The sequence below is a fragment of the Sorex araneus genome, chromosome 3 (assembly GCF_027595985.1).
Source record: "Sorex araneus isolate mSorAra2 chromosome 3, mSorAra2.pri, whole genome shotgun sequence".
Classification (NCBI taxonomy): domain Eukaryota; kingdom Metazoa; phylum Chordata; class Mammalia; order Eulipotyphla; family Soricidae; genus Sorex; species Sorex araneus.
In genome coordinates this window covers 63836835-63864249 of record NC_073304.1, presented here as the reverse complement: position 1 = coordinate 63864249, position 27415 = coordinate 63836835, and the positions used below count along the sequence as shown (strand labels likewise).

Genomic DNA, 27415 nt, shown 5'->3' with positions numbered 1-27415 from the left:
CTATACTCACTAGAACATGAGAAAATGGACCCAATCTTAAGGAGGATAGGAATGTCATATGTAAGAGCAGGTTTCACTCCTGGAAGTTGGTTTTGAAGTGAATGCTCTTGAGACTTGGAATTATATCAGGAAACTAGTAGATTCATTTAATTCTAACAGAAAACTTTTTAGACTATTTGTCACATCTCATCAGCAGCAAGAAAAGTGTCTGTGTTGTGTGGGACCAGTCTACCAATCCCAGATCCAATCTTTCTTGAAAGTCATCAACCTTTCTTCTCCTTCACTGGAGATGTATTTTGTCAGAAAAATTAAGCCACACACTCAAAGCTCTAAATTCAGTTGCCATATTTATCAACTACTCTCAAGGGATGTTATTTCAATTGACTTACCAGGACCTTGTAATCTCCAAAGATGATAAATGAGAGGAAGGACAATCCCAAATTAGATTAACTCAGTGGCCCACCAAGATCATCACAAACCATGTTCTTACTCCCTGTTCTCTATAGCTGCTTAAAGCCTTGCCCCTCACTTAACTTTGTAGGGATAGCCAAATTCTCATAGCTACATCCTGAAGAGACAAGTTCAAGGGTTTTTTGTTGTTGTCATTTTACTTTTTTTCCTTATTGATTTTGGGCTACACCATGTGATGATCAGGGGTTACACCTGGCTCTGTGCTCAGGGATCACTCCTGATGGGGCTCAGGGGACCATATATGGTGCTGGGAATCTAACTGGGGTCTGTTGCATGCAAGGCAATCACTCTAGTTGCTATACTATTGCTCTGGCCTCAGAAGGTTTTTTTGTTAGTTTTTTTTCTTTGACTCTTACAATTGACAGAAAACTTCTCCTGCAAGCCTGTTCATCATCATCATCATCCCATTGATCGTCGAATTTCTCAAGTGGTCTCAGTAACGTCTCCATTCGTCCTAGCCCTGAGATTTTAGAAGCCTCTCTTTACACGTCTTTTCCAATGGTGCCACATTGGAGGCTCTTTCAGTATCAAGGGAATGAGATACGTCACTGTTACTGGTTTTGGCATATAAATAGGCCATGGGGAGTTTTCAAGGCTCTCCTGCAAGCCACATCAAGAAAATCCCTAACTTAGCATTTCCCCAACCAGTTTGTCCTACCAACCTCCTTTTGAGTAAAATAATTTTTCTCTCAGTGCCACCCCCCCCAGAAATCTGCCTTCTTTAAGCAAACAGATTCAGAAAGCACTTCTCAGTTGTACCTGCAGCCACTGTCCCTTCACCCCATCACCCCATCCTTGTGGCATCAGTGGGGTAGTATCACTCGTTTGGGGAAACATTGCCCTAACTTGTAATGCCTGAGCTGCATCAGTACCAACCCAGTCATCCATGAAGGCCTTTTTGATTCCTCTCTTTTTCTAATGAACCATATTTAGCCTGTCACCTACCCTGTCATCTCATCCTGCCTCATGGACTCTCTCTGATCAGATCTCACTGCCTGATCTGATCAGCCTCACTGAGACTGCAGCCACCACACTGAAGCTCTGACCTCTCCCATTAGTCAAGACAAGAGCTAGAGGGCCCAGTGGCTATTGTCCTCCTCTTCAGAGTTAAATTTAAAATTTCTTTAAGGCTGTATCCAGGCTAGACTATACCCTTCTATCATCACCTTTCTCCCTTAATTCATATCAAACTTCTCCTTCCCAAATTCGGTGCTACCACACATGCCTTCTTGCTATTCCTTAAACACTCAATGCATATTCCCACCGTTATGACCTTTGCATATGGAATATCTTCCCCTGGAATGCTATTCTACCAGGTTTCCGAAGCATCATTGCCTTACTTTCTTCAAGTCTATAATCAGATACCATCTCCTCTGTGAGCTCTCTCCTAGTCACACTATCCAAAATGCAGCTCTCAGGTACCAGAGAGATAGGACGGGATTAAGGCACATGCTTTGCATGCTGACAACCCCTATTCACAATCTCTGGCACTCTGTGGTTCTTCAAACATTGTCAGGCACAGTTTGGAGGTCCCTGAGCACCACTGATTGTGGCTATGGAACCCATGAGCACTGTTCGGTGGCCCTGGTGTTTCTGAAACAGTAGGGCCTAAGCAGCACACCATTTTCAGGCCTTCACATAGAAACACAGATCCAGTTAGTCAAGAATCAGTGAGAGGGGCCCTCAGACCCCCTGAAAACCTCATAAGAGTCTCCCCACAAAAATAAATGAAATTTTTTCCATTCCTATTCTTCTTCTATTATTTCTCTCAGTAACACTTCCTACTAACTGCCATGGTATAAAGTATTTGTCTACTTTTTCAAAACATAAGCTTTATTTTGAAATGTAAGCAATCTGTTTCTTCTTTTAAGTTTGTCACTACCATGACTTCAGAACCTGAAGTACAGAGACTGGTACCAGTCAAAGAAGCTGAACAAATACTCTCTGAATGACTACATTCTCACACTAGTCGTAGGCACTAAGTCCATGTTCGTGACAGCTTTGACCAGTCATAATTCATATCAAGGACTGAGCTCACTTCCACTGAAGAGTGTAGCTGGCCAGAGAAAGATAGGTTCTCAGAGGCCAAGGAATAAATCAGTTACATTTTAAGAAAAAATGGAAGGAAGGAAAAGTTTGGGTAATGAACCAACCACAACAACTACACTATTTTTGAACAAGAGAGGTGATTATCAAACTTATCCTGAACTCAGGAAAATATCTTATTTTATGATTCTATTTTTCTGCAATTTAATATCTCTAACCGTGGCACATTGTAGAATCAGTGGCTACCTTATGATCCTCTACTGGCAGTATTTTTTTTCCCTAAGTGCTCCATGAAAATATAGGGTATCCTAAAATGGAAGAGGTCTTAGAATCAATGGTATCTCTTGAAACATAATTTGCCACTGAAGTCGAAGTAATACTAAGGCAAAACAAATATTATCATCAGTATCCATAGACATGTAAACTGGCTGCTATTAAATTAAACTGCTTTTGAAATTTCTCATGATCTCAAACAAAACTGAATAGTCTCTTTTTCTCTTGCCTTTCTACTGAGAAGCTCTGATTTAAGATAATGTCTGAGCTGAGACACTTTGTTCAGCAATGTCATTTGACCCAGATAGTATGTTTTTATAGCCTGAGCCAATTAGTTAAAGTGACTTTGACTATAATAGGGACCTGTGACATTCTTCAATATTATTGCATTAGTCACCCTGGAATAGTTTCTGTTGTGTGTTTGTAATCTGACTCTGATTGTGCCTTGTTCCATTCTCATACTTATATGATTGGTTGTTGTCCTATAAAGTAATGACCTTTGAGTCCTTGAAATTAAACTCTCACTGATTTTGTTTATTTCAATAAGTCCTTGGCACCTGATGGAACAGTATGTGGATCACCTTTATTGTTCTGATTACAAATGAAGTGCTTGGGTTTTTTTTTAATATTTTTCATTTCTATTAATCAAATGAGGGTTGGTCATAAAGTGCTGCCCCCACCTCTCTTCTCTCTCTCTACATGCACGCACAGAGATTGTTCTATATTATCTAGTCCTGTAAACCTGTACCGGAATATTTTTGTGGTACAAGTTCCAGTGTATGTTTTTATTGAACTACAAGCCCAGCCTCCATCAAGCTGCATTGTGGTAGGACTTGACTTCCTGAAAGGCTCACACTTGTCTATGAGATAGTTAGATAAGTTATGTCTCGCTGATCTTTGATATACAGAGTACACAGTCACTCCTTGAAGAAAAAGCAGTAATTTTGCAGTTCACTTCTATACCCCCAGTGCCCAGCAGAACATAGAGCCCATGTACATATTTGTTAAATGAAAAGAAAATTACTGAAACGTGGTGCGCATCTGCTCTTTCCCTAGCTTTGGCAGGAACTGGAGCCTTCCATGTCTTCCTTATTTTCCATCTCTTCCTTTCCATGTGTTTCTCTATGCTTCTCTATCATGTTTATCATTTATCTCCTTCATTATTTCTCCTCTTGCACTGCTTATATTTCTTCCTCCTCATTGGTATCACATGATTTGTGATTTTCATTGGGGAGTAGTCTCCCAAGTGGTGCACCCCACAGTTCTTAGTTAACCAAACAGTTCAGTGTGAGGCCCTAAGGATGTGATTTGGCTCTGTTCTCATGGGGTCAGGACCAATAAGACTACTGAGATGCCCAAGGGCCCAATGTTGCACCAGGGATTAAACCTGGGAGCCACCGAATCATCTCTCTAGACCAGTAGCACACCAGTTTTCCACTGAAAAATCTTGCATTCTTTTTAGTGGTAATATACACGACATAAAAAAGTACTATTTGGGCCATTTCTAGTGCCCATTCAGCAGCATTAAGTATTGTATATCATTGTGCAGCCATTATTACCATCCATCTTCTGAGTTTTTAATCTTCCTAAACTGAAAATAGCATTGTATATGTGTATATATAATTGAAACTCTAAACTGAACATTACACATATATACATATCATAGAGGAAAAATGATATTTTCTTCAATGACAAAAGGTAGAAAGAAACTCTAACACTGTTACAAAGACATACTGATTCCTTCTCTCTGATAGGGTGCAAGTTATATACTCTAATCCTCCCTGAAATCTGAACAGTCCAGTGTGGGCTGAAACAGAATATGTGAGGGAAGGTGTGTACAGTACAATACCACCCTTTGAACACACAAACATCAATACATAGAAATAAATACTGATATAGAACAATAAACATTTCAAAAAATCTGGAAAGTTAGGTAAAATTTAAAATAACACTAATGCTTATCATGTGTTTGCTTCAGCAGCACATATGTGCAGGATGCTTATCATACTTTTGTCAGTGCTATCATGCATCTTTCTCGTGCTCCAAAACTCTAAAATGTATTGCAACAGAGATAAAAAAAGAACATTAATGATTTTTAAGTAAATAACAATGAGTACACCTAGAGTTAGTCTAAGCCACAATATATAAGTTGAAGTCGGTGTTTTAGCATATGTTATAGACAATGGATCTCCTCAAATTGAAGAAAAATAGAAGTACTTATATCAGAGACTGTTGTGACAACTAAATTAAATGTGTATGTAAATCACCTGGCATTAATCCTAATTCACTTTAGACATGGTGTTTCAGTAGCAGATACCCCAATGAGTGCTCAACAAATGTTGGATTTAACTTTCATTAATCATATCTTAGCTTTTTGTGAATTTATTTGACTCTCCCTATGACCTCCTAATGATTACTAAGGAAGTAATATTGTGCTCTTACATAAGACCAAGCTCCCGGAAGAGAGCGAAGCAGAATCTCTCGCCCCGCCCGCACCTGGCTGTCTTCACCTAGGGCCCTTGGAGGGGACAGGTTGCCTTTCCCTCCCTGCCCCTGGAGTCGTGTAATCCCACCAACAGCCAACATCCAGAGACTATAGAACCAAGCTCCCAGAAGTGTGCGGCTGCAAGACATGTAATAGCCTTGTTCTCCCTCTTGGAGAACCTGACAAGCTACCAAGAGTTTATTGCCTTCATGGGAGAGCCTCGAAAGCTTTCCATGGTGTATTCATATCCCAAAATACAGTACAAGATATATGCATACCTCTTAGAGAGCCTGGCAAGCTACCGAGAGTATCCCACCCACATGGCAGAGCCTGGCAAGCTACCTGTGGCGTATTCAATATGCCAAAAACAGTAACAATAGGTCTCATTCCCTTGGCATTAAAAGAGCCTCCAATCCTTGGGAAAGGCAGGTAAGGAGAGGCTGCTAAAATCTCAGGGTTGAGTGTAATAGAGACATTACTGGTGCCTGCTTGAATAAATCGACAAACAATGGGATGACAGTGATACAGTGATTGTGGTCTTAAGAAGGGTGAGGAAATGGATGGTGATAAGACATGCTTGATTTAATAATGTAGAGATGTTTGCTTGCTAAGTGAAACATAGAACTCACACATCATCATTCTGAAGCATATGGCCAACCCCCATGCTATGTTTTCACTCTCCATGTTTGCAGCCATCATAATACCCAATAGTGTCTCTGTGTTAGTTCAGGGCAGGGTCTTCTACTCTGGGACACAATGGACTACTCAAATATTTTTACAAATAGAAGTTAGGAACCAGCCTACAAAAATGTTAGCAATGTCAACTACAACCATGAAAGTGAGCATTGACAAGGCCAAGCTAAGTCATTTCTAGAAACCAGTCCTGGTATTCTACTGGGAGTGGCGAAGAAAGAGAATTCACTAAAGTTTTTTAAATATACATGATTTCCACGTCTTACCAAGCATTGCCTAACCTGTTTTACAGTGACTGTACTTTTTATTTGTAGAAGGGGAGGAGTGGAAAGCAGTAGTTTTAAGGAGAATAAAGCAAAATCTAAATAGAAGCAAGAAATCTGGTCTCCAAGCCCTTTCTTCTCTGCAATAAGTCGCCGATTTATACCATCACTTTACTCATGGACTAGTCCCAAACTAACACTGACCTCATGTCATGTAGAAAAATAAATCTGTTTCTGATCTCCTCTTTGTTTGGCCTTAATGCTAAAGGACTTTCTAGAAAGCCACTATTCTCCTCACAGTATCTTTAAAACTTTCTCTTAAGACCCATTAATCACACCCATGTTGATTTAGGGGTATACTCAACAAGTCACAAGAGAATTTGGAAATGTTATGAGAGGAAATTTAATAAATCTCATGTTCAGGGAAAAGACACACAAGCATAAGAAATACTATCAAGTATTGGAAGGGGCGAATTTCATTACCAAATATAGATCCCAAAGAAGATAGTCATTACAGTAATTATAATAATCATTATTACTAATATAAAAAGATAAAAGCTTGGTTCTAAGTTCACTGAAGTTTCCTTCCAGACTTAAGTGATTCTTCTCTAAGAGCCTCCCAGGAGTGCAAGCCTATAATTTTAATTATTGCTTGGCATTCTCCTAAAGCAAACAGTCTGTTCAGGTAGTATTTATTACCTGTTAGGAAACATACTTATGAATATGCTTCACAGATTTCAACCACAGTGATCTGCAGTGGGCCTTTTCAAGGACAGAGGGGTGAGTCGGAAAACACAGAGGAGAAAAGTTGCTCATTAAGTGTAGGTTTGTTATCCGGGAACATATAATTAAGGTGACGAACCCAGCTTCTGTGACAGCCAGCACTCGGGTAGTTGTTTGATTGCTGCGTGGGTCAGAGATCAGCTCCTGCTACAAGATGTAGCCACATTAGTGTGTTAGTGAGCAGGTTAGAAAGTAAATTACAGCTGCCTTTTTCAAGCACATTACTGTCGGTCTTCATTGTTTTGTTTTTACTGTACATCAGCAGGACTGTGGCTTCTGAAGACTTTGTGTGACAGGTTAGGCATTTTATCCTTTGAGTAAACAGTAATCATGGTGTGAAGAAAGAGAGGCATTGGAGAATTTTTCCTATTCTTTGAGAATTCAACTCTTCCTTTTTAGTTTGCTCCAAGGGCTCATTGGGGATACATATATTAAGCCCTTTAAATAGTTCATAATAAATCTTTGTCTCAGGCTGATTCTGACAGTTTTTTAAAGAGTCTTTTAAGAGAGAATCCTCAATCATTTGTTAATCCATGGGGTGATCTTCAGACTTCGGGAAAAAAATAACAGCCAGGGCTCTTGGGTAGTCCAAATACAATGTAGGAAAAAAATATATAAATATGGAAAATCCCAAGAATATCACCTTTCTGAGATTACATGTTCTGCATGTATCTAAATGCTCTTATTCTTTCCAAAAGGCAAAAGGAGAAAGGAAAATAATGGTCAAAATAGCAAGCTTTTAAATTGATAATTTTGTTTTCAGAGTTCTATGCCTTTCCTAAAATGCTATGGTAGAAGAGAAAATATTCTTTTTAAAGTAAAGTACTTCTTTTGATAAAAAGATTTCTTCTTCTCCCTTCTCTCCCCTTTAAGACTACATCTGTCTTCCTCTAAATTTCTTACTTAACAGCACTAGTTTGCCTGGTGGGGAAGAACCATTCTACTTTTAGAGAAAGGATTGCTGATATTTTTTATCAATATCAACAGCAACAAAAATAACTTTGAAGGGCAAAACTACTTTCAAAATAAAGACCTTTTCATATTTTATCTTTAAATTTCCACTATAGAACTGAACTGGTTCATCAAGTGTATTAGTTAGCCATAGTTTCAAGAATATAGCTTATGATTTTACTATAGATTATATTAGCACTACCATATATAACACCAAAAAAAGAGAGTAAAAGTGACAGTATTTACCATGTAAACAATTAATACTGGTAATCATTAAAAATACCTGTAGCCATACTTGGACAATGAATGGAAAATATTCTGAAGTCTCTCTACAAATGTAAAGAATACTAGATCTCAGCTGTTTTATATATAAGTCATTTTCTATTTCAGGAAAACTTACTTGGATGTGTTTGGTTTTGCTTGTAGCTGAAATGATTAAGGAGGAAATTAAAGTAATACAGGTCATATCTTGGAACGAAACCTTAGGATCAGCAGCACTATGAGGCATTTTCCATATATATATGATATGAACCTTTATGTCATTTCTAAAATTCAGCTTCTCAAGCTATTGAAATACACCAAGAACTTTCTAATGGCATGTAAATGGAGCTTGTTAGGAATAAATGCAGCAATAAAGTGGAGTAATGGACAAAGGACAGCCTACTGTTACAGATGGATTCATTCTCACGTAAGGAAGGTCAAATAATTGAAGACCCGAGCGAGGGTAAACATAAATACCTGGAGTCCCTGCCATTGAAAGGATTAACCACTAAACAATTATGACAAATGCAGTGGGCGCGCTCAGCTCCCAGGCAACAAGGAATATGTGGTGCCCATTTTTTAAATACTTACTTGGTTTTATAGAAGATATCATTTAGACCCAGAAGCCATCAAATACAGTGCTAACGTGTTGATGTTAAATATATCAAGTACATCATTAGAGATCTATATGTGAAGCAAGGAAGAGGATGGTAATTAAGATCAACAAATTTGCTTAGCACTCAATTTGAGAAAAGGCCCTGTTTCCTCCATCACCATTAGTAATGGCCTTTATTTCTTCAAATTGAATAAAAGAGGGTAATTCTACAGTGAAGCTAGATGCAAACTATGTAAATGGAAGCATTAAAAAATGACTGCTTTTTTATCCTCACCGCTGGGGAAGATTATGCATGGCCTTGAAGAAAATATACAAATGACCTAACCTCAAGGAGTTCAGATATGGAAATGATGCCGCACACATATTACAATGCCTACACATATATTAGCTGCCCAGGATCATAATGATATAGTCCTGTCTTCCTCAGTAAAGCAAGGCTGATTCCTGCAAAAGATTAGAAGACTTCCATTCCTCTCTGCGTCCTGAGCTGGTTTAAGACACGATGGCTAAAGAAGTCGGGGTCTGTAAGTGAATATGGGATGTGTTACAGCACCTCCCGTAAATGGTGAAGAAAGTTTGAATGAGCCAACTTGCCAAGTACATGCGTTCCTTCTGCTGCAAGACTAAGAAGAGACAGGCTTTGGACATCTGACACTGGGTTTTCCTGCGTGAAAACCATCGTGAAGGGCACTGGAACCTATAGTCCCACTTCTACTGTCACAGTCAAATTTGCCATCAGTAGTCTGAAGGAATTGAAAGATCTGCCATTTGAAACATTGCTAGCCTATAATAATGGGTCAATGTATATAGAAAAAATGACTTTGACTAGGTTCTAATATGAAACAGTGACCATCAAAATTTACTGAGTATAAGAGAAAGAAAAATTACATACATGAAGCTGTCTAAAGTAAATATTCATTAGGCCAATAACATATGTAGAAAATTACTGAGTTATTGCCCATTTCTGACTTCTTTAAATTATTGCAAAGTATAAATAATGCTACTAAGAATATTCTCCAAGAAACAACACTCTACCCTCTATTGATGATGGATGCAGTACAGTACTTCTAACTGAAACAGTTTGAAAAATAAGCACTTCAAGATGTACTGGACTAGGGCCGTAATAAAACCAACAAATTCTAGCTGCTCAGTCAAATCCTCCTTTGTGATAAAAAAAATAATAAATGAGCTGAAGATTTTCACTCAAGACATATTTGTGGTGGCTTGCCAAACCAAGTTTCCCTCCATCCCCACAACACATATATTCACACAGGAAAATAAAACTTGGCCATTGAGCTAGACTTTATCTCCAAGAAGGTAACTTTGAAAAATCCAAATCATCATACCAACATTCCCATGAATTTTTTTTCTTTTTGGGTTCACACCTGGCAACGCATAGGGGTTACTCCTGGCTCTGCACTCAGATTCTCAGGAATCATCCCTGGTGGTGCTCAGAGGACCATATGGGATACTGGGAATTGAACCCTGGTCTGCCGCATGCAAGGCAAACGCCCTACCAGCTGTACTTTGCTCCAGCCCTCCCATGAATTTTTAATTATCAAACAGTTCTATAACACTCTCGTGAGAAAGTTAGGGTCATTCAGAACCTTCCACTTGTAATTTTCTCTCAAACAAATGTATTTCAGATAAATCTTATGAACCATGCCACTCTCATTCCTGTTAATCACTGTATCTTTTTAAAAAATTTTTTAATGAATCACGAGATACAGTTACATATTTACAAATTTTCCTGCTTATGTTTTAGTCATACAATGATAGAGTATCCATCCCTCCACCAGTGTCCATCATTCTCCAACACCAATGTTCCCAGTATCCTTCAAGCCACCTCTCCCCCACCACCCCCCCACCCCGCCCATATCCCCCTACCCAGCCTCTGTGGCAGGCACATTCTCTCTTACTTTTTCTCTTTTTTTTAGGTGTTATGGTTTGCAATACATGTATTAAGTGCCCATCATGTTCAGTCTATAGTCTTCTTTCAGCACACATCTCCCATCCCAAGCGAGCCCTCCAAGCATCCTTTGCTTGGTGGTCCCTTCTCTTCTCTATCTCAGCTGTCTTTTCCCCCAGGATGTGAGGCTGGCTTCCGAGCCATGGAGCAATCCTTCTAGTCCTTATCTCTACTATCCTTGGGTGTTAGTCTCCCATTATGTTACGTTATATTCCACAAAGGAGTAACCACTATATCTTCTCTCTCAAAAAAACACCTTCCCTGTGACATAACATCCTCATTCTTCTACGGGCAGGGCTATGAACTTTAACAAATAAAAATACAGGATTCCCTGTCCAATTTGAAATATGTTTTTAAAAATAGCCAGGACCAGAAAGTATAGCAAGAAAGGCACTTGCCTTATATATGGCTTATCTGAGTTCAATCCCCAGCACCCCAGGTGATGATGCCTTGAGCACCACCAGGAGTTAACCCTGAATATTGTTGGGTGTGGCCCGCCCACAAAAAAAAACCTTTCTGAAAATATAAAGAACAACCACAAATTTTGAATTCAAATGTAACAGTTCTCATATTTTATCTGGCAACCCTAATGAAGGAGTAAGATATTTCTAACACCACATCTTTTCTATAAACGCTACTCTCACCTCTTTGCCCTTCTCAAAACTGTTTTCCTGTAGAGTCACAACTCTAGACATGCCCTGTAGCACAGGCTCAATTCCTATGCTTCACCTCTCAAAGCAGGAAAGAGGAGTCACCACACTTTGCTCCCCTTGTCACCTCCATGCATCATCACTGAAATCATCACTCTTAAGCAGCCTTCCTCAGTTCATGGTGCTTTTGTCTGTCAGCACCTCCTCACTCACAGGCCCTTCCCAGTCGCGTCAGCTTAGACTCTGCCATCTTTCTTGCAGCTGTCCCCTCCAGGAGGCAAACGCACGCCAGCCTGAGAGTTTGCAGGATGGGTCTTCCCCACACACTTCGTTGACTGCCAAACTCGAAGACTCATTCTTGGACTTAACTAATAACTAGAGTCTGCCATTGCCACAGTCATAGATTGTCTTTTCACAGCACTTTTATTTTTTTTTTTTTATTTAAAGAAATATTTTATTGAACCACCGTGAAAACAAAAAAAATACAAGGCTTTCAGGTTTAAGTCACAGTCAAATACTGATTAAACCACCATCCCTTCACCAGTGCACCCGTTCCACCACCAAGAACCCCAATACAACCCCCTCCCACCCCTCCCCCCATCTAAGTAGCTGATGATATTCCCATTATTCTCTCTATATATTGAGTACATTTCATATTTCCATACAGAACTCACTATTGTTGATTGGAAATTTTCCCCAACAATCAGGCCTGCTGAATAAGCATCATCTAATAATTTCTCTTCCTTGGCAAAGGTGAAGACATTGAGTCCGCGCGGCCGCGATAGCGGCCGCTATCGCTATCGTTTTGGGTTTCTAATATTTTAGCTCAGTTCACAGTCAAAATGGATGGCTGCAAGAGTCTGCTCTGGTGCCAAAATGGGTTAGGAGACCTCAGGATCACAGTCAGTAGGCGGGAGGCTCTGCTTCTCGATCACAGCACTTTTAAAAGTCCAAAAACCAGAGGAAAATATTCTAAGAAAAAGAACAAATTAAGTTACAAAGAAACAGAGGTGCAGTTTTAAAACGGTTGTGTTCCATACCAAGAAACTTTACAGGAAATAGGTGCAAGAGATCTGTCAGATAATATCTTTAGTATATATAACTATGAAATCAGATTGCCAAGAAAAAATTGTAAAAATTCAATTGTATAGCAGTTGGAAGTCATAATCATAAGAGTAACTGAAAAAAATCTCAAGTGGCCAACATAGAGGTATTAAAATATTGTTCACTTGATTAGAAATAAGAAATGAAAATTAAACATGTAAGATATTTTTATATATTACTTTTCAGGGCGACTTCAGTAAAGCATCTCTATGTCTTCTGATCATCAAGTTATCAAATAAGAATAAATGTTTTAAGATGGAAATCACTATGAATTCTATAAAACATTGCTAATAAATAAATGCAGCATAAATTTCCTAGAGATCAGTTTGTACACATTAACTCTTTCCAAAGATTTGTGCTGTTTTGCCCAGTAATACTCTTTTCTGGAGTTTCCCTGAAATATAATTGGAAAATTATGGGAAAATTCATCAGCATTCAAGGGAACATTATAGAGTCTGAAAAAAATGGTGTTTCTGAAAGTGATGTACTGAGAGGGAAGAATGTAGATATTATCATTTTCCGAAGAAAAAAAGAGAAAAAGGAATCTGACAAACCCATTAGAGCTCCCAACATTTTTTAACTCTCCAGTGTCTAATAAAAGTATAGGTATTATCATGTAGTCAGCTATGACATTTTATAATGTTTAAAAATGTGAGAAATAGGGGCACTAGGATGTGGCTTCAGTGGTAGGGCACATGCTTCTCAAGTATAACGCCCCGGGTTCAAACCCTGGCACTACAGTAAATATAAGATACAGTTATCAGCACAATTTTAAAGTAAATATATAAATAATAAACACAATACAACAAAACTTATTAAGATTGTGACTGTGGCTAAGTGATAAGCAAGCATGCCAATGTTATTTTTCTTTATTACTACTATTTTCCTAGTTCTTTATGAACATGGATGTATATGTGTGCCTATACAAATAATTGCATAACAAGCACTTTAGCAAGCACATTCTCACATAGAACTCTCTGAATAAAGCTTTTCTGTTGTTTGCCTTTCCCATGACTCCATCTTCCAGCCTTCCAGCCTTTCCTGTGCCTTACTTAGCTCAGCACTGTCCATTCTCACTGCATATCTATAACCCTTGACTTCCCCACCCTTTTGACTTTCATCCCTTTTCTACCGAGCCCATTTCTGGGGAAACCTCACTGCCTGGAGTGCTGCCTGGTAAAACCACAAAGCCAGTCTCACTAAAGTACCCCAGGATATTAACGCTCTTGAATTCAAGCCATACAATATCTAGCCTGTCTGCCATCTTATTCTTGTTTTGTTTGGGGGCTACACGCAGCTGGCTCTGCACTCAAGGATCACTCTTGACAGAGTTTAGGGGACTATATGGGATCCTGGGGATCTAACCTGGGTCAGCCGTGTGCAAGGCAAATGCCCAATCTACTGTACTATCACTCCAGCCCCTGCAGTCTTTTTTTTTCTTATTCTTATTGATAAGAATATTCTTATTCTTGGGCTGGAGTGATAGCACAGCAAGTAGGGCATTTGCCTTGCATGCAGCCAACCCGGGTTGGATTCCTCCGCCCCTCTCGGAGAGCCCAGCAAGCTACCAAGAGTATTTTGCCTTCACAGCACAGCCTGGCAAGCTACCAGTGGCATATTCAATATGCCAAAAACAGTAACAACTAGCCTCACAATGGAGACATTACTAGTGCCTGCTCAAGCAAATTGATGAGCAACAGGATTATAGTGACAGTGACAGTGATTCTTATTCTTTGCTTATTTCTTATTCTTATTGATCCTGGTTGCTTTCTCCACATTATTTGGTTCAGAGCTTTTTCCTACTCAAAATGTTCTCCTTTTGCTACCTCAAAATAAACTTCATTGAGATGAAGTTGTTTGATACCAGTCCTATCACACTCTCTTACTACTCCACTCTTTGTCACATCCTCTGTTGTTTCTTTTTCCATGTCAAAGACAAATCTCTATAACTAATTTCACTTCAGACTTAAATTCTTCACATGGCACTTCCGAGGTAGATAGCTTTGAGCCTTGCCCTCTCAGTCAGTAAACACTTTCAGGCCTCTATTTTCATCACCAGATTCACTAAAGAGAAGTATATCATTTATGTTCTCTATCTTTTATGCCACGTTTCTACTTACACTGCTGTCTCTGGAGACCCCTCAAAAAAATGACACCACCAATAGTTACAAAGGGAAAGCTTGTTAAATGAAAGACAAATAGCTCTTCAAGTGCATATTCTCCCTTGAACAGGTATCTCACTTGCTTGTCTCTTTGTTTCTTTGCTTGCCTTTTTCTACTCCAGAGAAGCCACAAACATATACTTCTCCCCCTCTCTCCCCTCACATCTTTCTAAATAAGTTTCAATAAAAATTTTCTCGCTTCTGTCTCTCTGTCTCTGTCTCTCTCTCTGTCTCTCTCTCTCACACACACACATACAAAGAGACAATTAATTTGGGTAAAAAAATGTTCAAAGGATAGCATTTATAACATGTTTTTGCCATTTGTATATCCAAACAATAGTTTTCTGGGGTTGAAGAGATAGTACATTGCTTTGCATATGCCCAACCCAGGTTTAATACCTGGCATCCATTATGGTCCCTTGAGTAATTCCTGAGTGCAGAGCCAAGAAAAAACTCTAAAAAACAAACAAATAATGCGTTTTTATAAAGCTCATTACGGGCAGGCCTGGAACAATAGCACAGTGGGTAGGGCGTTTGCCTTCACGTGGCCAACCCGGGTTCGATTCCCAGCATCCCATATGGTCCCCCGAGCACTGCCAGGAGTAATTCCTGAGTGCATGAGCCAGGAGAAACCCCTGTGCATTGCCGGGTGTGACCCAAACCCCCCCCCAAAAAAAGCTCATTACTAATCTAGAGTTCAGTTATAGTACAGATAGGGATTATAGAGGTAGGCGTCGTATAGCTTCACTGAGATATCATAGAACTTACTCTTCTTTCAGAGGCCATCATAGAAGTGCTGCAACCATTAAAATGCGGCCTTTATCCTCCTCCAGCAATCCTCTCTGGATTGCTCTTCTTTATAGCATTATTACTACCTGAAATGATATATTTTGCCCCTCCTCCAAAATATTAGCACTGTTATGAATGGTCAAAGCTCAGTATCAATTATCGTCCTAAATTTAAATAACTCTTAAATTTAAAATAATGACAATGACAATAATATAATTACAATAGTTAATAAGGAAGGGATCAGAGAGTAAGGAGGGGCAAGAGGCCTGATCCTGACATCACATTTAGTTCCCTGATCACCTGCCCGATAAGCCCTGAGACCACAAGGTATGGGCCTAAGCCAAAAACCTAACTGTAACTAATAAAGAGTAAATGAGCTGTAAGAAAACATCTGATGTGTGTTTTAAAGTGTACAGGTTATCTTTGGGGATGACATTCCATATAAGGGCAAGACATTTGGGGGGGACAGGCAAAAGATCAACCTGAACATAAAAAATGCCCTTACCTCTACATTCCTAAACAGGGAGTGAGGCTTTGCATAGCAAAGTTTGGATCCCTACATTGTTCTTTAGCCTGGCAAGCTACCCATGGCATATTCGAGATGCCAAAAACAGTAACAAGTCTCACAATGGAGACGTTACTGGTGCCCCCTCGAGCAAATCAATGAACAGAATGACAGTGTGACAGTGCTACCTTGTTCCCCACCCAGAGCTGCAAAACTGTTTCTCAGCACTTCCTACTGCTCCTAGATCTTTAAAACCATGAAAAGGCAGGATCTGTAGGCAAATGTTTTCTAGGGCCCTACAACCAGACTCCTCTCTGTAGCTCCATTGTAAAATATAGTAGGTCGAAGATATCTGGACTATAGATGGAGAGCTGGCCAGAATGCTAAGAAAATAAATATGGCTCTTCAGTTCAATACCAGTGGCCAGTTACTGCCCCCATGAACAGGCAGCACAGAAGATTCATGTATATAAAAGAGTATATTAAAGTAAACTTACAAAAGCAAAGAGCAATCATTGCAACCATAATTTTTTCTTCCTCTTTGGGATTCTAATTTTAAAAGCATTAAAGAAGACAGCTGCTCATGCTGTGATATGCGCTAAACAGCCTGAAGGATGGAAAAAAATATATTTGTAGCTCATAATAACTATTGACCTTTCTGATATACAATGTTCTCTGTGTTAGCTATTCGGTTCTATCAACAGTGAAGATTGAACATGACTTTTTAATAGAAAACATGGGGTTTTGAGCTGCTTTCACAAAGGTGTTTATGTATTGTTATTTTGTTTTGTACTACAAAGACTAAGTCCTTTTGCCCTTTGTCTGACATCATGTTCTTCTCCAAAAAGAAAGAAAGAAAGAAAGAAAGAAAGAAAGAAAGAAAGAAAGAAAGAAAGAAAGAAAGAAAGAAAGAAAGAAAGAAAGAAAGAGAGAGAAATGGGAGGAAATAAAAGAAGGAAACAGAAATGGGAGGGAGGCCTTGGTGTTACTGAATATGTTTTATAGGAGGAATTGGCTCATAACCACTTTATAGTCGTGATAAAAGCATCGCCACACTCGATCCCGTACGCAGCATTGGTAATGGAATCCAAGCAGTGTCTCGGGAGGACATGCTGTATTTTTCTCTCCGAATAGATCCCTCAAGTGGCAACATTTATAGGGAGTCTCCAATAAGATTTAAAATGCTCTCTGGCAGAATTCATGGGCTAAGTTCCCTGGTGACCCCAGCCCGCAGCAGAGGGGGTCAGACGGGAAGTGAGGTTCTCTCAAAGGTTAGCTTTACGATCCCCGGTTTTTCCCCTTAAACTTTCTGCTTGCTTAGTCGTTGTGTATAGAAACACCCACTGGTAGCAGCTTGACTCTGACACTGTGTGTATTTTCCTCGAGTTGTATCATCCAAACACCAACTGTGGAGCAGCAGGCGGCAGCTGAGCGCTCTCCTCTCCCTCGGGGGCTCGGAACCCCTGCCAGGGCATGGAACCCTGAATGCAGACTCCTGCATTCTGAGCCTTGCCCTGCACAGACAGGTATGTGTGCCAACAGGTGGCCTGGGTTGGCAGATATTTTTTTTTAAGTAATTTTTCCTCTTTTTCTATTTTAGAGGATTATTTTTTAATGTTACTTTGAGAGAAGTTTATTACATCATTATTGAACCACAATTATTTTCACAGCTACGCTCTAGAGTGTCAGTTAATGACTCCCAAGTTTCTAAACAAAGATGAAGACTCAAGACTGAGTAGGAGCAAGAATCAGCCCTAATGAGACTGAAATAAATTTGGGTTTTCCCTCTCACTCTAGAGCAGGCAGTGATGCTTATCAAGCCTGGTTGCAGAGCAGAGCAGAATGGTGGGAACTGCATTTGCATGGCAAAGGGTGACACAGCTCAGATTCTCAGAGAATAGTAGGCACTGCCTCACCTGCAAAGCAGAGGGTCTGAGTCTAGTGCGCACAGGTCTATTACCTACTTCAGCCTTGTCTGTAGAGGGCAGGGCAGTGGGCTGACACCCAGTTCTCAAAGGACAGAGAACAAAGTATACTCTAATTCTAGGAAAAACCAGGCCAATCCTCCTTTAACAACCAAACCCACTGGTTCATGACTCTTAAAATAAGACCTTGCAGAAAATGTTTCCTTAGAGATGAATGCAAAGAGTGGGCAAAATGAGTCTCTTGCATCCAAAAAAAAAAGGAAAAATGAAAGAAAGACCTCTGACACTATATATTTGGTGTGAGAGTATAGCAGGAGTAAAGCAAATAATTCATCAAAGAAACGATCTGATTACACAGCAGCAAAGTGTCTATTAATTTAAAACACAATCCCAGGCACTCTGGAGGAAGCTAAAGAGCAGGAACAGATACTAATAGACGCTAAAAAAGATAGCTTTCCTGTCTCTCAGAATCTCATAGTCTTATTGATGACACTATTGATAGCACCTTTTCAAATTACACATGTAAAAAGAGATCATTTAGGCATTTCCCCTTGAAAAGACTCTACTTACAAGATCATCCTGGCAGGTAGCTTTCTTGCACATATCATTTAGCAGGGGATACACTCCTAGCACATGAGCTTCATTCATATATACCACAAGGGGCATAACATAACAGAATTGTATTACTTCTTTTTTTTAAAAGGTTCTACCCAGATGCCAGATGCATTATGTTTTTTCATAACAAATTACCCCAAATATTGACATCTTTAAAAAATGAAGATAGGGGCTCCAGTGATATTCCAGTGAATAGGGTGTTTGTCTTGCATGTAACCTACCGAGATTCTATCTTTGGCACCTGCATGGCCCCCAACCCCCTCCAGGAGTACTCTCTTGAGTTCAGAGACTGGACTAAGCCCTGAGCACTATGGGGTGTGGCCCAGAAAACAACAGAAAGTGAAGCTGGTCTACAAGGAAGCCTTTATCTTGTTCTGACTCTATCATACACTGCCAGTTCAGTACATGCTATCTATTAGCAGTAGATAGACAAGTCTAACTCACATGTTTGAACCTGGTTTCTTAAATGAGGTTGAGAGCCAATATAGAATCATGTAACTGTTTCATGCTCTCTAAAATAAATTTATCTACAATTTATTATCAGTAAATATTTGACTTGTATACCTATTATGTATGTATATCTGAGGCTGCATAAAAATTTCACAGGCACAGAGGATTTACCAGTGGAAAAAGTTTAAGCAGTGTGGGTTGAGAGGAAAGGAAGTAGGTTCTACCTTCCTAGGAGGATAAATATTGAATAATGTCATTAAAACTAGATGTTATCTTGGATAGACAAAAAAATATGCTGGATTTAATGCTAGACAACTTTTAAGAAAATACTTGTTTTTACTATGGTTGACTTTTAATGAGAAACTAGGTTAGAAAGGTCTTATTACAGTAAGTTAGTGCTCAAGGAGTATTAGCTATCAAATATTTTAAATTTGTATGATTAGATGTATTTGTATAATGTTTGATCTGGGTTCAAGAAAACATTCTAGGAGCTGGAGCTATAGTACAATGGGGAAGGCATTTGCTTTGCAGGCGGCCGACCTAGGTTTGATCCCCAGCATCCTATATGGTCCTCTGAGCACCACCAGGAGTAATTCCTGAGTGCAGAGCCAGGAGTAACCCCTGAGCATCACTGGGTGTGACCCAAAAACAACAAAATGAAAGTGTTCAAGAAAATATTCTAAGTTCTACAGGGTGTCAAAAATCTACTTTTTCCTTTCTCAACCCCTGTTCTTAAATACCTACCATAAAAGTTCAAGATATAAATAATACATTGGCAAAATTATGACCTCTAACATCAAATGTTTCATATATCTCTGTGGTCTGGTACTAATGTACTTGGAATTATACACTTCACTTTCTGTGTTAATAAAGAGTTGGTGTTTGTGATAGGACAAGCAAAATAATGCTACAGTGAATAATAATCCCCAAATCACAACCAACACTTATTTATTTGAAGGTTGATGGGGGTTCTGGTCCAAGTATTTACTCCCAGACCCAGAATGACAAAGTGGCAAAAATCTAAAATGGTAATAGTCACCCATGATCAAGAGAAAGAAAACAGTGACACCCTGACTGGCCATTCTTAAGGATTCTATCTCAAATTATAAGGGTTATCCCACTGGTCACAGAAGTCACATGACCATGCTTCATATCTAACATCTAAGCAGCTAATGATATATAGGAAAACTTGTGTAAGAAAAGGAACAACTTTTCAAATTTCACATGAACACATATTCATTTTGAAGTCCTAAATATATACCAGTATCCAACAGAGCTTAGGGGATATGCCATTGAAACCATTTAACTTTACCAACATAAATCATAAAATAAACCAATATCTCTTCCCTTATCTTTGAAATCATTTTAGATTAGTGGCATTTTGGTTTATATTAAACATCTGAGAAAAGATTCATTTAGGCAGTGAACAATAGAAAAAGAATATATTTAATTTCATATCTCAACAACTTCCTCTACATATCCTTTAAATAATAATAATAATATATCTTGACAACAATTAAGGAAAAATGTTTTCTCAAAATTTAATCTTTGTTGGACTAGAGCAGGTAGGTGTTTGCCTTGCATGCAACCAATTAACTTAGGTTTGATCTCTAAGACCCTATATGGCTCCTGAGCTCCACCAGGAGTGATCCCTGAGTACAAAACCTGAACACCACTGCATGTGCACGCATGCGCACGTGCAAGCACACACACACACACACACATACACTGAGAAAAAAACCCTTAATATTTATTTGTTCTCCTTCACATGTTTGGTATCAGTTGAAAGGTCTAGACTCTAGAATTGCACCGAAAATAAAGTGTGTAAAAGTAAAGAAGTAGGTTTTGCCTCATCTCCTTGCCAGTGAGTTAGAGAGTACACAATGAAAGTGTTCAAGTTGGAACTGGTCCTAGAATTGGCCACTAAGAATTAGATGTTTCCCAGTCCCCAAATCCTTCCCCATCTCCTGGCCCTACATAATATATATCAGTAAATAGATGTGGGATAACATAGATAAGATTTCACATTATGGTGGAATTTGCCAACAAAAAAATTATTACAACTTTTGCTATAAATTATTCTGTATATTTTATAGAGTATATAAAAACTGATATTTCAAGATCTGAGATTAAATTGACTCAAAAATTGAGGCTCTTGATGTTCAGCCAAATGAAGTACATTCCTTTAATTTTTAGTCATGTAGTACTTGCTTCATTTCTTTTTTCTGTTTTTTAGCTCCTTGTTTACAATTAATAGGTCAAAACTGGTCACAGTGGGCTTGGCCAATTTAATTCAGTTTCACCTGTAAATTTCTTTTTTCTCAGCAGATATGTCTCTGAGTCTGAAATTTCTAAGCAGATCATGCAGCAGTCATAGTCTAGTTCAAGAGGTTGACAGGAAAGTATTTGATGTCTAGAAAGTACTACAAAATGCTTCTTTAGACCATTAATGTTTCTTCAGGTTCTACTCTCCTATAGAATACCGGTCCTAATGATATTCTCACTAACTCAGTCTACACACACACACACACACACACCCATACTTTTATTCAGTTCCAGTCATGTGGCAGATCACCAAGGCCAAGCTGCTTTGGCTGGCTCTTTCCCAACAGACCCTTCATCAAATCTGTCCTTCTCACCTGAGACACTTAGATATCTTCTTTTAAAGCTAATGTTCTTGTCTGTCACATGCAGATAATACATCTTGTTACTTAAGAAACACCATTGTGGGAGCTGGAATAACCAGAGTTATATATTTGCTAGCCCTTGAGGAAACATGGTTTTGTCTATGTGTGTGTGTGTGCGCGTGCATGTGTGTACTGTGAATTAGTTGATTTCATGCCCCTTTAAAAGGGACCAAGTGGCATGTTAACTCCTACCCCATACTCAGAACTAGAAAGTCATATGGCTTTAAAGCAGAAATCTTCCTCAGAAATCAAATTCTTTTCTCACTTGCCTCATCTTCTCTCCAAGCCCCGATGCTCTTAAAATAAAGCTTGAGAACCAGTGTAGAATTTAAATCTCAGCTTCAATGGAGCAAAACCTGACCCTACCAGGCCTCTCACACCGGTTGTCCTGGGTTTAATTAACGCTGCCCCTGCATGTTTAGGCAATTACCGTTATAACACATGGAGTGGAGGGGGACACAGTGGCTGTGTTCACGGCCTCAGTCAGGGCATGACACAGTGGCCTCCACAGCTCATGCCAAGCTATGTCTCACATTTCATCTCCCAGCAGGAAGCGTAGTGCTGTGGTCCCTAACATGCACGCTAAGTACTACACTGTATGGTTGCACATACTGATAACAATAATGATTTCTCATGATTCTTCGATTACTCACCCAGCTCTGGTTAAGTGACTCTTTTCTTACTGGGTCCCAGTATCCAGGATTTCGGCTGTAAAACGTACTTCCCTTCTCTAGAAAGTTTCATTTTTCCTCAGCTATTGCAAACATGATCTTGCTGAACAGAGGTGAATTTTTAAGGCTGAGTTTGTGGTGTGGATTCTGATGGCTTCACGTTACTTCAAGTCTCTGAGGACCCGTACAATAAATGTGAAAGGGACAACAGTAGATTGGCATACTTTTCCATTTCCACCAGGATGGAAACACTGCTCCAAATTAAGTCTAACCTTAAATGTATAATCTGTCCTTGGAAGAGAAAAAAGGGTGGTGGGGGGGTATAGCATCTTCGAGCTCTCGGCATCCCTTACGAGAAAAAATTGGTTCTAAGGGTCTCTGATCTTGTGTTTTAGTAAAATAGAACTGCACGGCTGACTGACAGTTCTGATCTAAAGCATTTACGTTTAAGTTTTGATCTCTCTGCTTTTGATTAAAACTAATGAGCTCATTTAATTCAAAATGGGAATCTCTGATAAGAGAAATAAGGTTGATGTGATTGGATTAGAGGGGCAAATTAAACTCTTAGAGCAGAAGTTTGTGCTTATATAGTGTATTAAAAAGCTGTTGGCGTATTATGGCGTGTTAGATGATGAGAAAAATTTCATAGTAATTCATATTTAATCAGAAGAAATGAAAGTACTAAATATAACATGGCTCTGCTTTTCCCTCGAGTGATAAAAAGCTGTACATTTAAAATGACATCAGATCCATGCTCTCTAAAACAAAAAAAAAAGAAGAAAAGAAAAGAAAGAAAGAAAATCTTAAGAGAGACACATAAGAAAGGGACATCACCCCAGAATAGAAATGCCATCAATTTCGGAAGAAATAGTCGTATCAGACAAGAATGACACAGAAAATCCCCAGACCACAAATAGCAAGTTTCTGTTTTTATAGTCGCTCTCGTTCTTTCATCTGAACTTCAAATTTAATATAAAAATAGAGATTTCTTTTCCTTTGAAATATGTGGAATATTTTTCGTAATGTAAATGTAAACAATTTTATTTTTGGACCTTTTTGTGATTATTTTTATAGCCTTAATTCTTTTGTTTAGCTTATTTATTTATTTATTTATTGAACCACAGTGAGATACATAGTTACAAAGTTGTTCATGTTTGGGTTTCAGTGATGTAATGTTCGAACAGTCATCCTTTAACCAGTATACATTTCCCACCACCTATGTCACCAGTTCCCCTCACATCTCCTTACCCCTGCCCCATAGAAAATTAGTGTTTGCATAAGGCTGCTCAATAGAAAGCCTGTCTGTTATTCAACATTTTTTCTTTTTACTTAGAATTTCAAGCACTAGTTAAGAAGAGTGTGTGTATAAAGTATTATATATATGTATACATATATAATGCTTATATGTATGCATATATATCATGCTTAACGCTCTTAAAATTATAAAATACATTTCAAGCTTTCATTAATTTACTTCTATCTCATTTGTTTTTTGAGTCACACCCAGAGGTACTCAGGGCTAATTCCTGGCTCAGGGATCACTTCTGGCTGGGCTAAATGTAGTGCAAGGGATTGAACCCAGGTCAGTCTCTACTATTTTTATGTCCCAGAAACTTGTCTTTAAAGAGAATACATTTTGAGGATAGAAAGCTACCTTCTAACCAATTTTATAAAGGTGTTTTTAGGTCAGCGAGATTACAAAGCACCATTTTAGTTTTGTAAGTAAAATCATTCTTACAAAGCATCAATTTGGCTTCATAAGTAAAATCATTCTACTTAAGTATAAAATAATAAAATAATAAGAACAGGAGCCAGGGGGATAGCTCAATGGGCTGCCATCCAAAAATATTTTTTCAACATCAAACAACTCCTTTAAATAAAGAAAAAAGTAACTACCTTGCTTAAGAGAGGTGATTGTTATTTTCTCTTGGGAGAAGTAAGAAGTGCAAACATAAGACTTCACCCTATTTGGATGAGGCAGGAGGCAAGCTGCCATTGGTGGCAGGAATGGAAAAGTGATATTCTGAGAATTTTCCCCCCTTTCTGTTCAGCTTATTCCCAGCCTCTACCTCCATCAGTTGGGAAGAATTTACACCTCCCACTCTTCACAGTGAAGCAACCCAAATGGAGGATAAACATTGGCCAGGATACAACCACCCAATCTTGATGCTTCATAATTCTTGCCATCCTGCTTTCCTTCAAGCAGGCAAATGATACAAGGAACAATGCTCAGGATGAACAAAGAGGAAGTGACCTGAACCTGCCTTTAACTTATTTGATACTATAAATCTACAGGGTTTTTTCTTTCTTTTTATTTTTTAAAGGAGAATTCTCCCCACATGCAGAAACCAAGCCATATAGTGTGCCCAAGATTTCCTTCCTTCCTCTAAGACCCCATTTAGGGGGCTTTTAGAGGGTTAAGGGTCTGAAAAGTTCTTACTTGGAAACTGGAATGAAGACATTAATTTGTCTTTTTTTTATATTCTGCAAAGTAAACATTTTCTAAATGAGGTAAATTGATTAGCACCCATCAGTCATTTATTTTAGTGAACTCAAGGATTGCACCTGAGCAGTAGCTCTGAGGAGCTGTGTAGAACTCTAAATCATGTGTGTATGTATTTTTATATTCTTCAGTGGAGTCAACCAGCCCCAGTCTGCTAACCACTGACAACACCCTTGAGCGTTCCTTTTTCATCCGAATGAAATCAACTTTGACCAAACGCGGCGTGCACATCAAATCATCAGGATATAAGGTAAGCTGGGCTTTGGGAGGAGGTGTTTCTGTCTCACATAAACCTTAGGTCACTTGCATTGAGTTTTCCAGCTTCTTTAGGGTCATATGGCTAACACATGTGATTGTGACCTGCCCATAAGGCCTACTCAGGTTTCTTCATGCCTCCACACAAGGCCTTCACTTCATCTCATTCTCACTGCAGACAGTGCTGCTGCACTACATGCTCAATAGAGTGTCCTGTTCTTAAAACAATTGTTAATAATACACCCATGCTTTGACATGGGCTAGAGATTCAGCTGAATGGAGCAGGTGCACCAGACACATGTCAGTCCTTAAAGGGTGTTCTCAAGCTGCTGTTGTAAGAATTCCACTTGCTACCCTTCAAATTTCTCCTTTCTCTTTAAAGGAAATATGTCCATTTTAATAACATCTTAGCTACTGAGATTCATACATGGAGATAAGAAAAATAGGCTGCATGTCGCAAATTATAACCAGAGTCACAGTTCTTGAGCAGTCATACATAGAATATTCAGCATCAAAAATACATATATCCTTTAACAACAAAGAACAAGTCTGGAGACATAATCTACATTATCATTTTAAGGTTAAAATATAGAAGTCTTGGGCTAGAGCGATAGCACAGCAGGTAGGGCATTTGCCTTGCACACGGCCGACCCGGGTTCGATTCCCAGCATCCCATATGGTCCCCCAAGCACAGCCAGGGGTAATTCCTGAGTGCAGAGCCAGGAGTGACCCCTGTGCATTGCAGGGTGCAACCCAAAAAGCAAAAAAACAAAAAACAAAAAAAAGTCTTTTAATCTCAGGAAATTTTAACATTTTTAACATTACAGCTATTATAGCAAGATAGTTAGACCTAGGAAATTTATGAAAGGTTTTTGGCAACCTTAATCTTAGCACACTAACAGAGCTCTCAGTTTCTGTTCTATTCAGGAAGGCAACAGAGATGAGATGTACCTCGAAGATGGAGCTAGCATAAGCATTCCCAGTTTCAAGTTTAGGGCTCCTGATAGCTTGTTGATTTTTTTTTTTAAGGTGAACATAGAATTGCCAGTCATAGTAACTGTCGTGATCATGGGGTCTTAAAAATAATAGAAAAGTCATCAGGAGACTAGAAGCTGCATAAAAGGGCAAAGTCCTTTTTTCCTGAAGACTTAAAGTCAAAAAAAAATGTGGGAGGTGGGAAGGCAGGTCCTTCCAAGATCGACCTTTAGCTAAGCCATCCTACAGTCTGAAAGGCACACACGCACATCCTTAACCTTTACCAGAAGCAGAAGCAAAGGAGAGGCACCTGGGCAGATCCACTTTCAGTAACTTTCCCTGCAGAAATCTTTTGCAAAATGGTTATGTTCTAAGAGGCAAGAAAAGCAGATCCTCTTTCTATCTTGCTGAACACTATGCCTTTCTTAGCAATGTGGAATATTAGCAAGTTTGGAATTGTACAAGCAGATCATAGTGATCAATGTGATTTTAATTCCAGGAAGATGCATTCTTTGCATGTCAGTTCTTAGGGAAGTGTATAGCTTCCTTTCAACTATAACTTTTCTGTCTGTCAACATTTATTCTTCACCCTTTTACGGTCTTCCTGTTTGGAGAGTTCAGCTCCCAGGAGAGAAAGGGGTGGAAGTAGTGAAAATAATTTGAAAAAGCAATGTTTAGTGTAATTAAATATAATTTGATAATTGAGTCTTTAAAAAATAAATATTCCTTGCTTATGTCAAACTCTGACAGCAAAACTGTGAAAAATTTCCAATCTGCAAAACATATGAGTAGAAAAACATGGATAAGTAGTTTCAGTTTAGGTCAGAGACCAGATGACTTCAATCCTGTTTGTTGTACCAACCAGGCACAGCACTATAGCTGTTTTTGCTACCTGGCTTGAAATTGGATGAGCTAATTTCTTAAATATTGGTTATACATCCATTCATTCAACAAATATTGATTGAGATCCTGCCATGGAGCCTGTTCTAGATCCTGGTTACCCAACATCAAACAATAAAAGTCCCTGAATGGTGTTTAGAGGGAGATAGATAATAACAAGAAAATAAACAAGATGATTTCATGGCATGATAAAGGCTAAAATTGCAATAAGTAACTTTTATGTGTGCCACAATATGCTGAACATTGTACACTTGACATATATTAATCTTCAAAATTCTCCATGAGGAATGTGTTTTTGTTGTTTCCATTTTATAGATGAAAAATGTAAAGTCAGAAAGATTAACTAGCACACCTAACATTACATGCTGAAAGAACAGAGCTGGTTTTGCATACTGGTAGTCTATCTCCACCCTG

General features: G+C 38.8%; 1 protein-coding gene across 9 annotated transcripts in view; it reads left to right on the top strand.

Annotated features, from left to right (window-relative positions):
* Positions 1-27415, top strand: part of NPAS3 (neuronal PAS domain protein 3) — a 939716-nt gene that overhangs the window by 842602 nt on the left and 69699 nt on the right. For all 9 annotated transcript variants that reach the window (XM_055132054.1, XM_055132051.1, XM_055132059.1 and 6 more), the window contains one exon: positions 25003-25121. In XM_055132054.1, coding sequence (XP_054988029.1) covers positions 25003-25121 — 119 coding nt within the window. The remainder of the gene's footprint in view (positions 1-25002; positions 25122-27415) is intronic.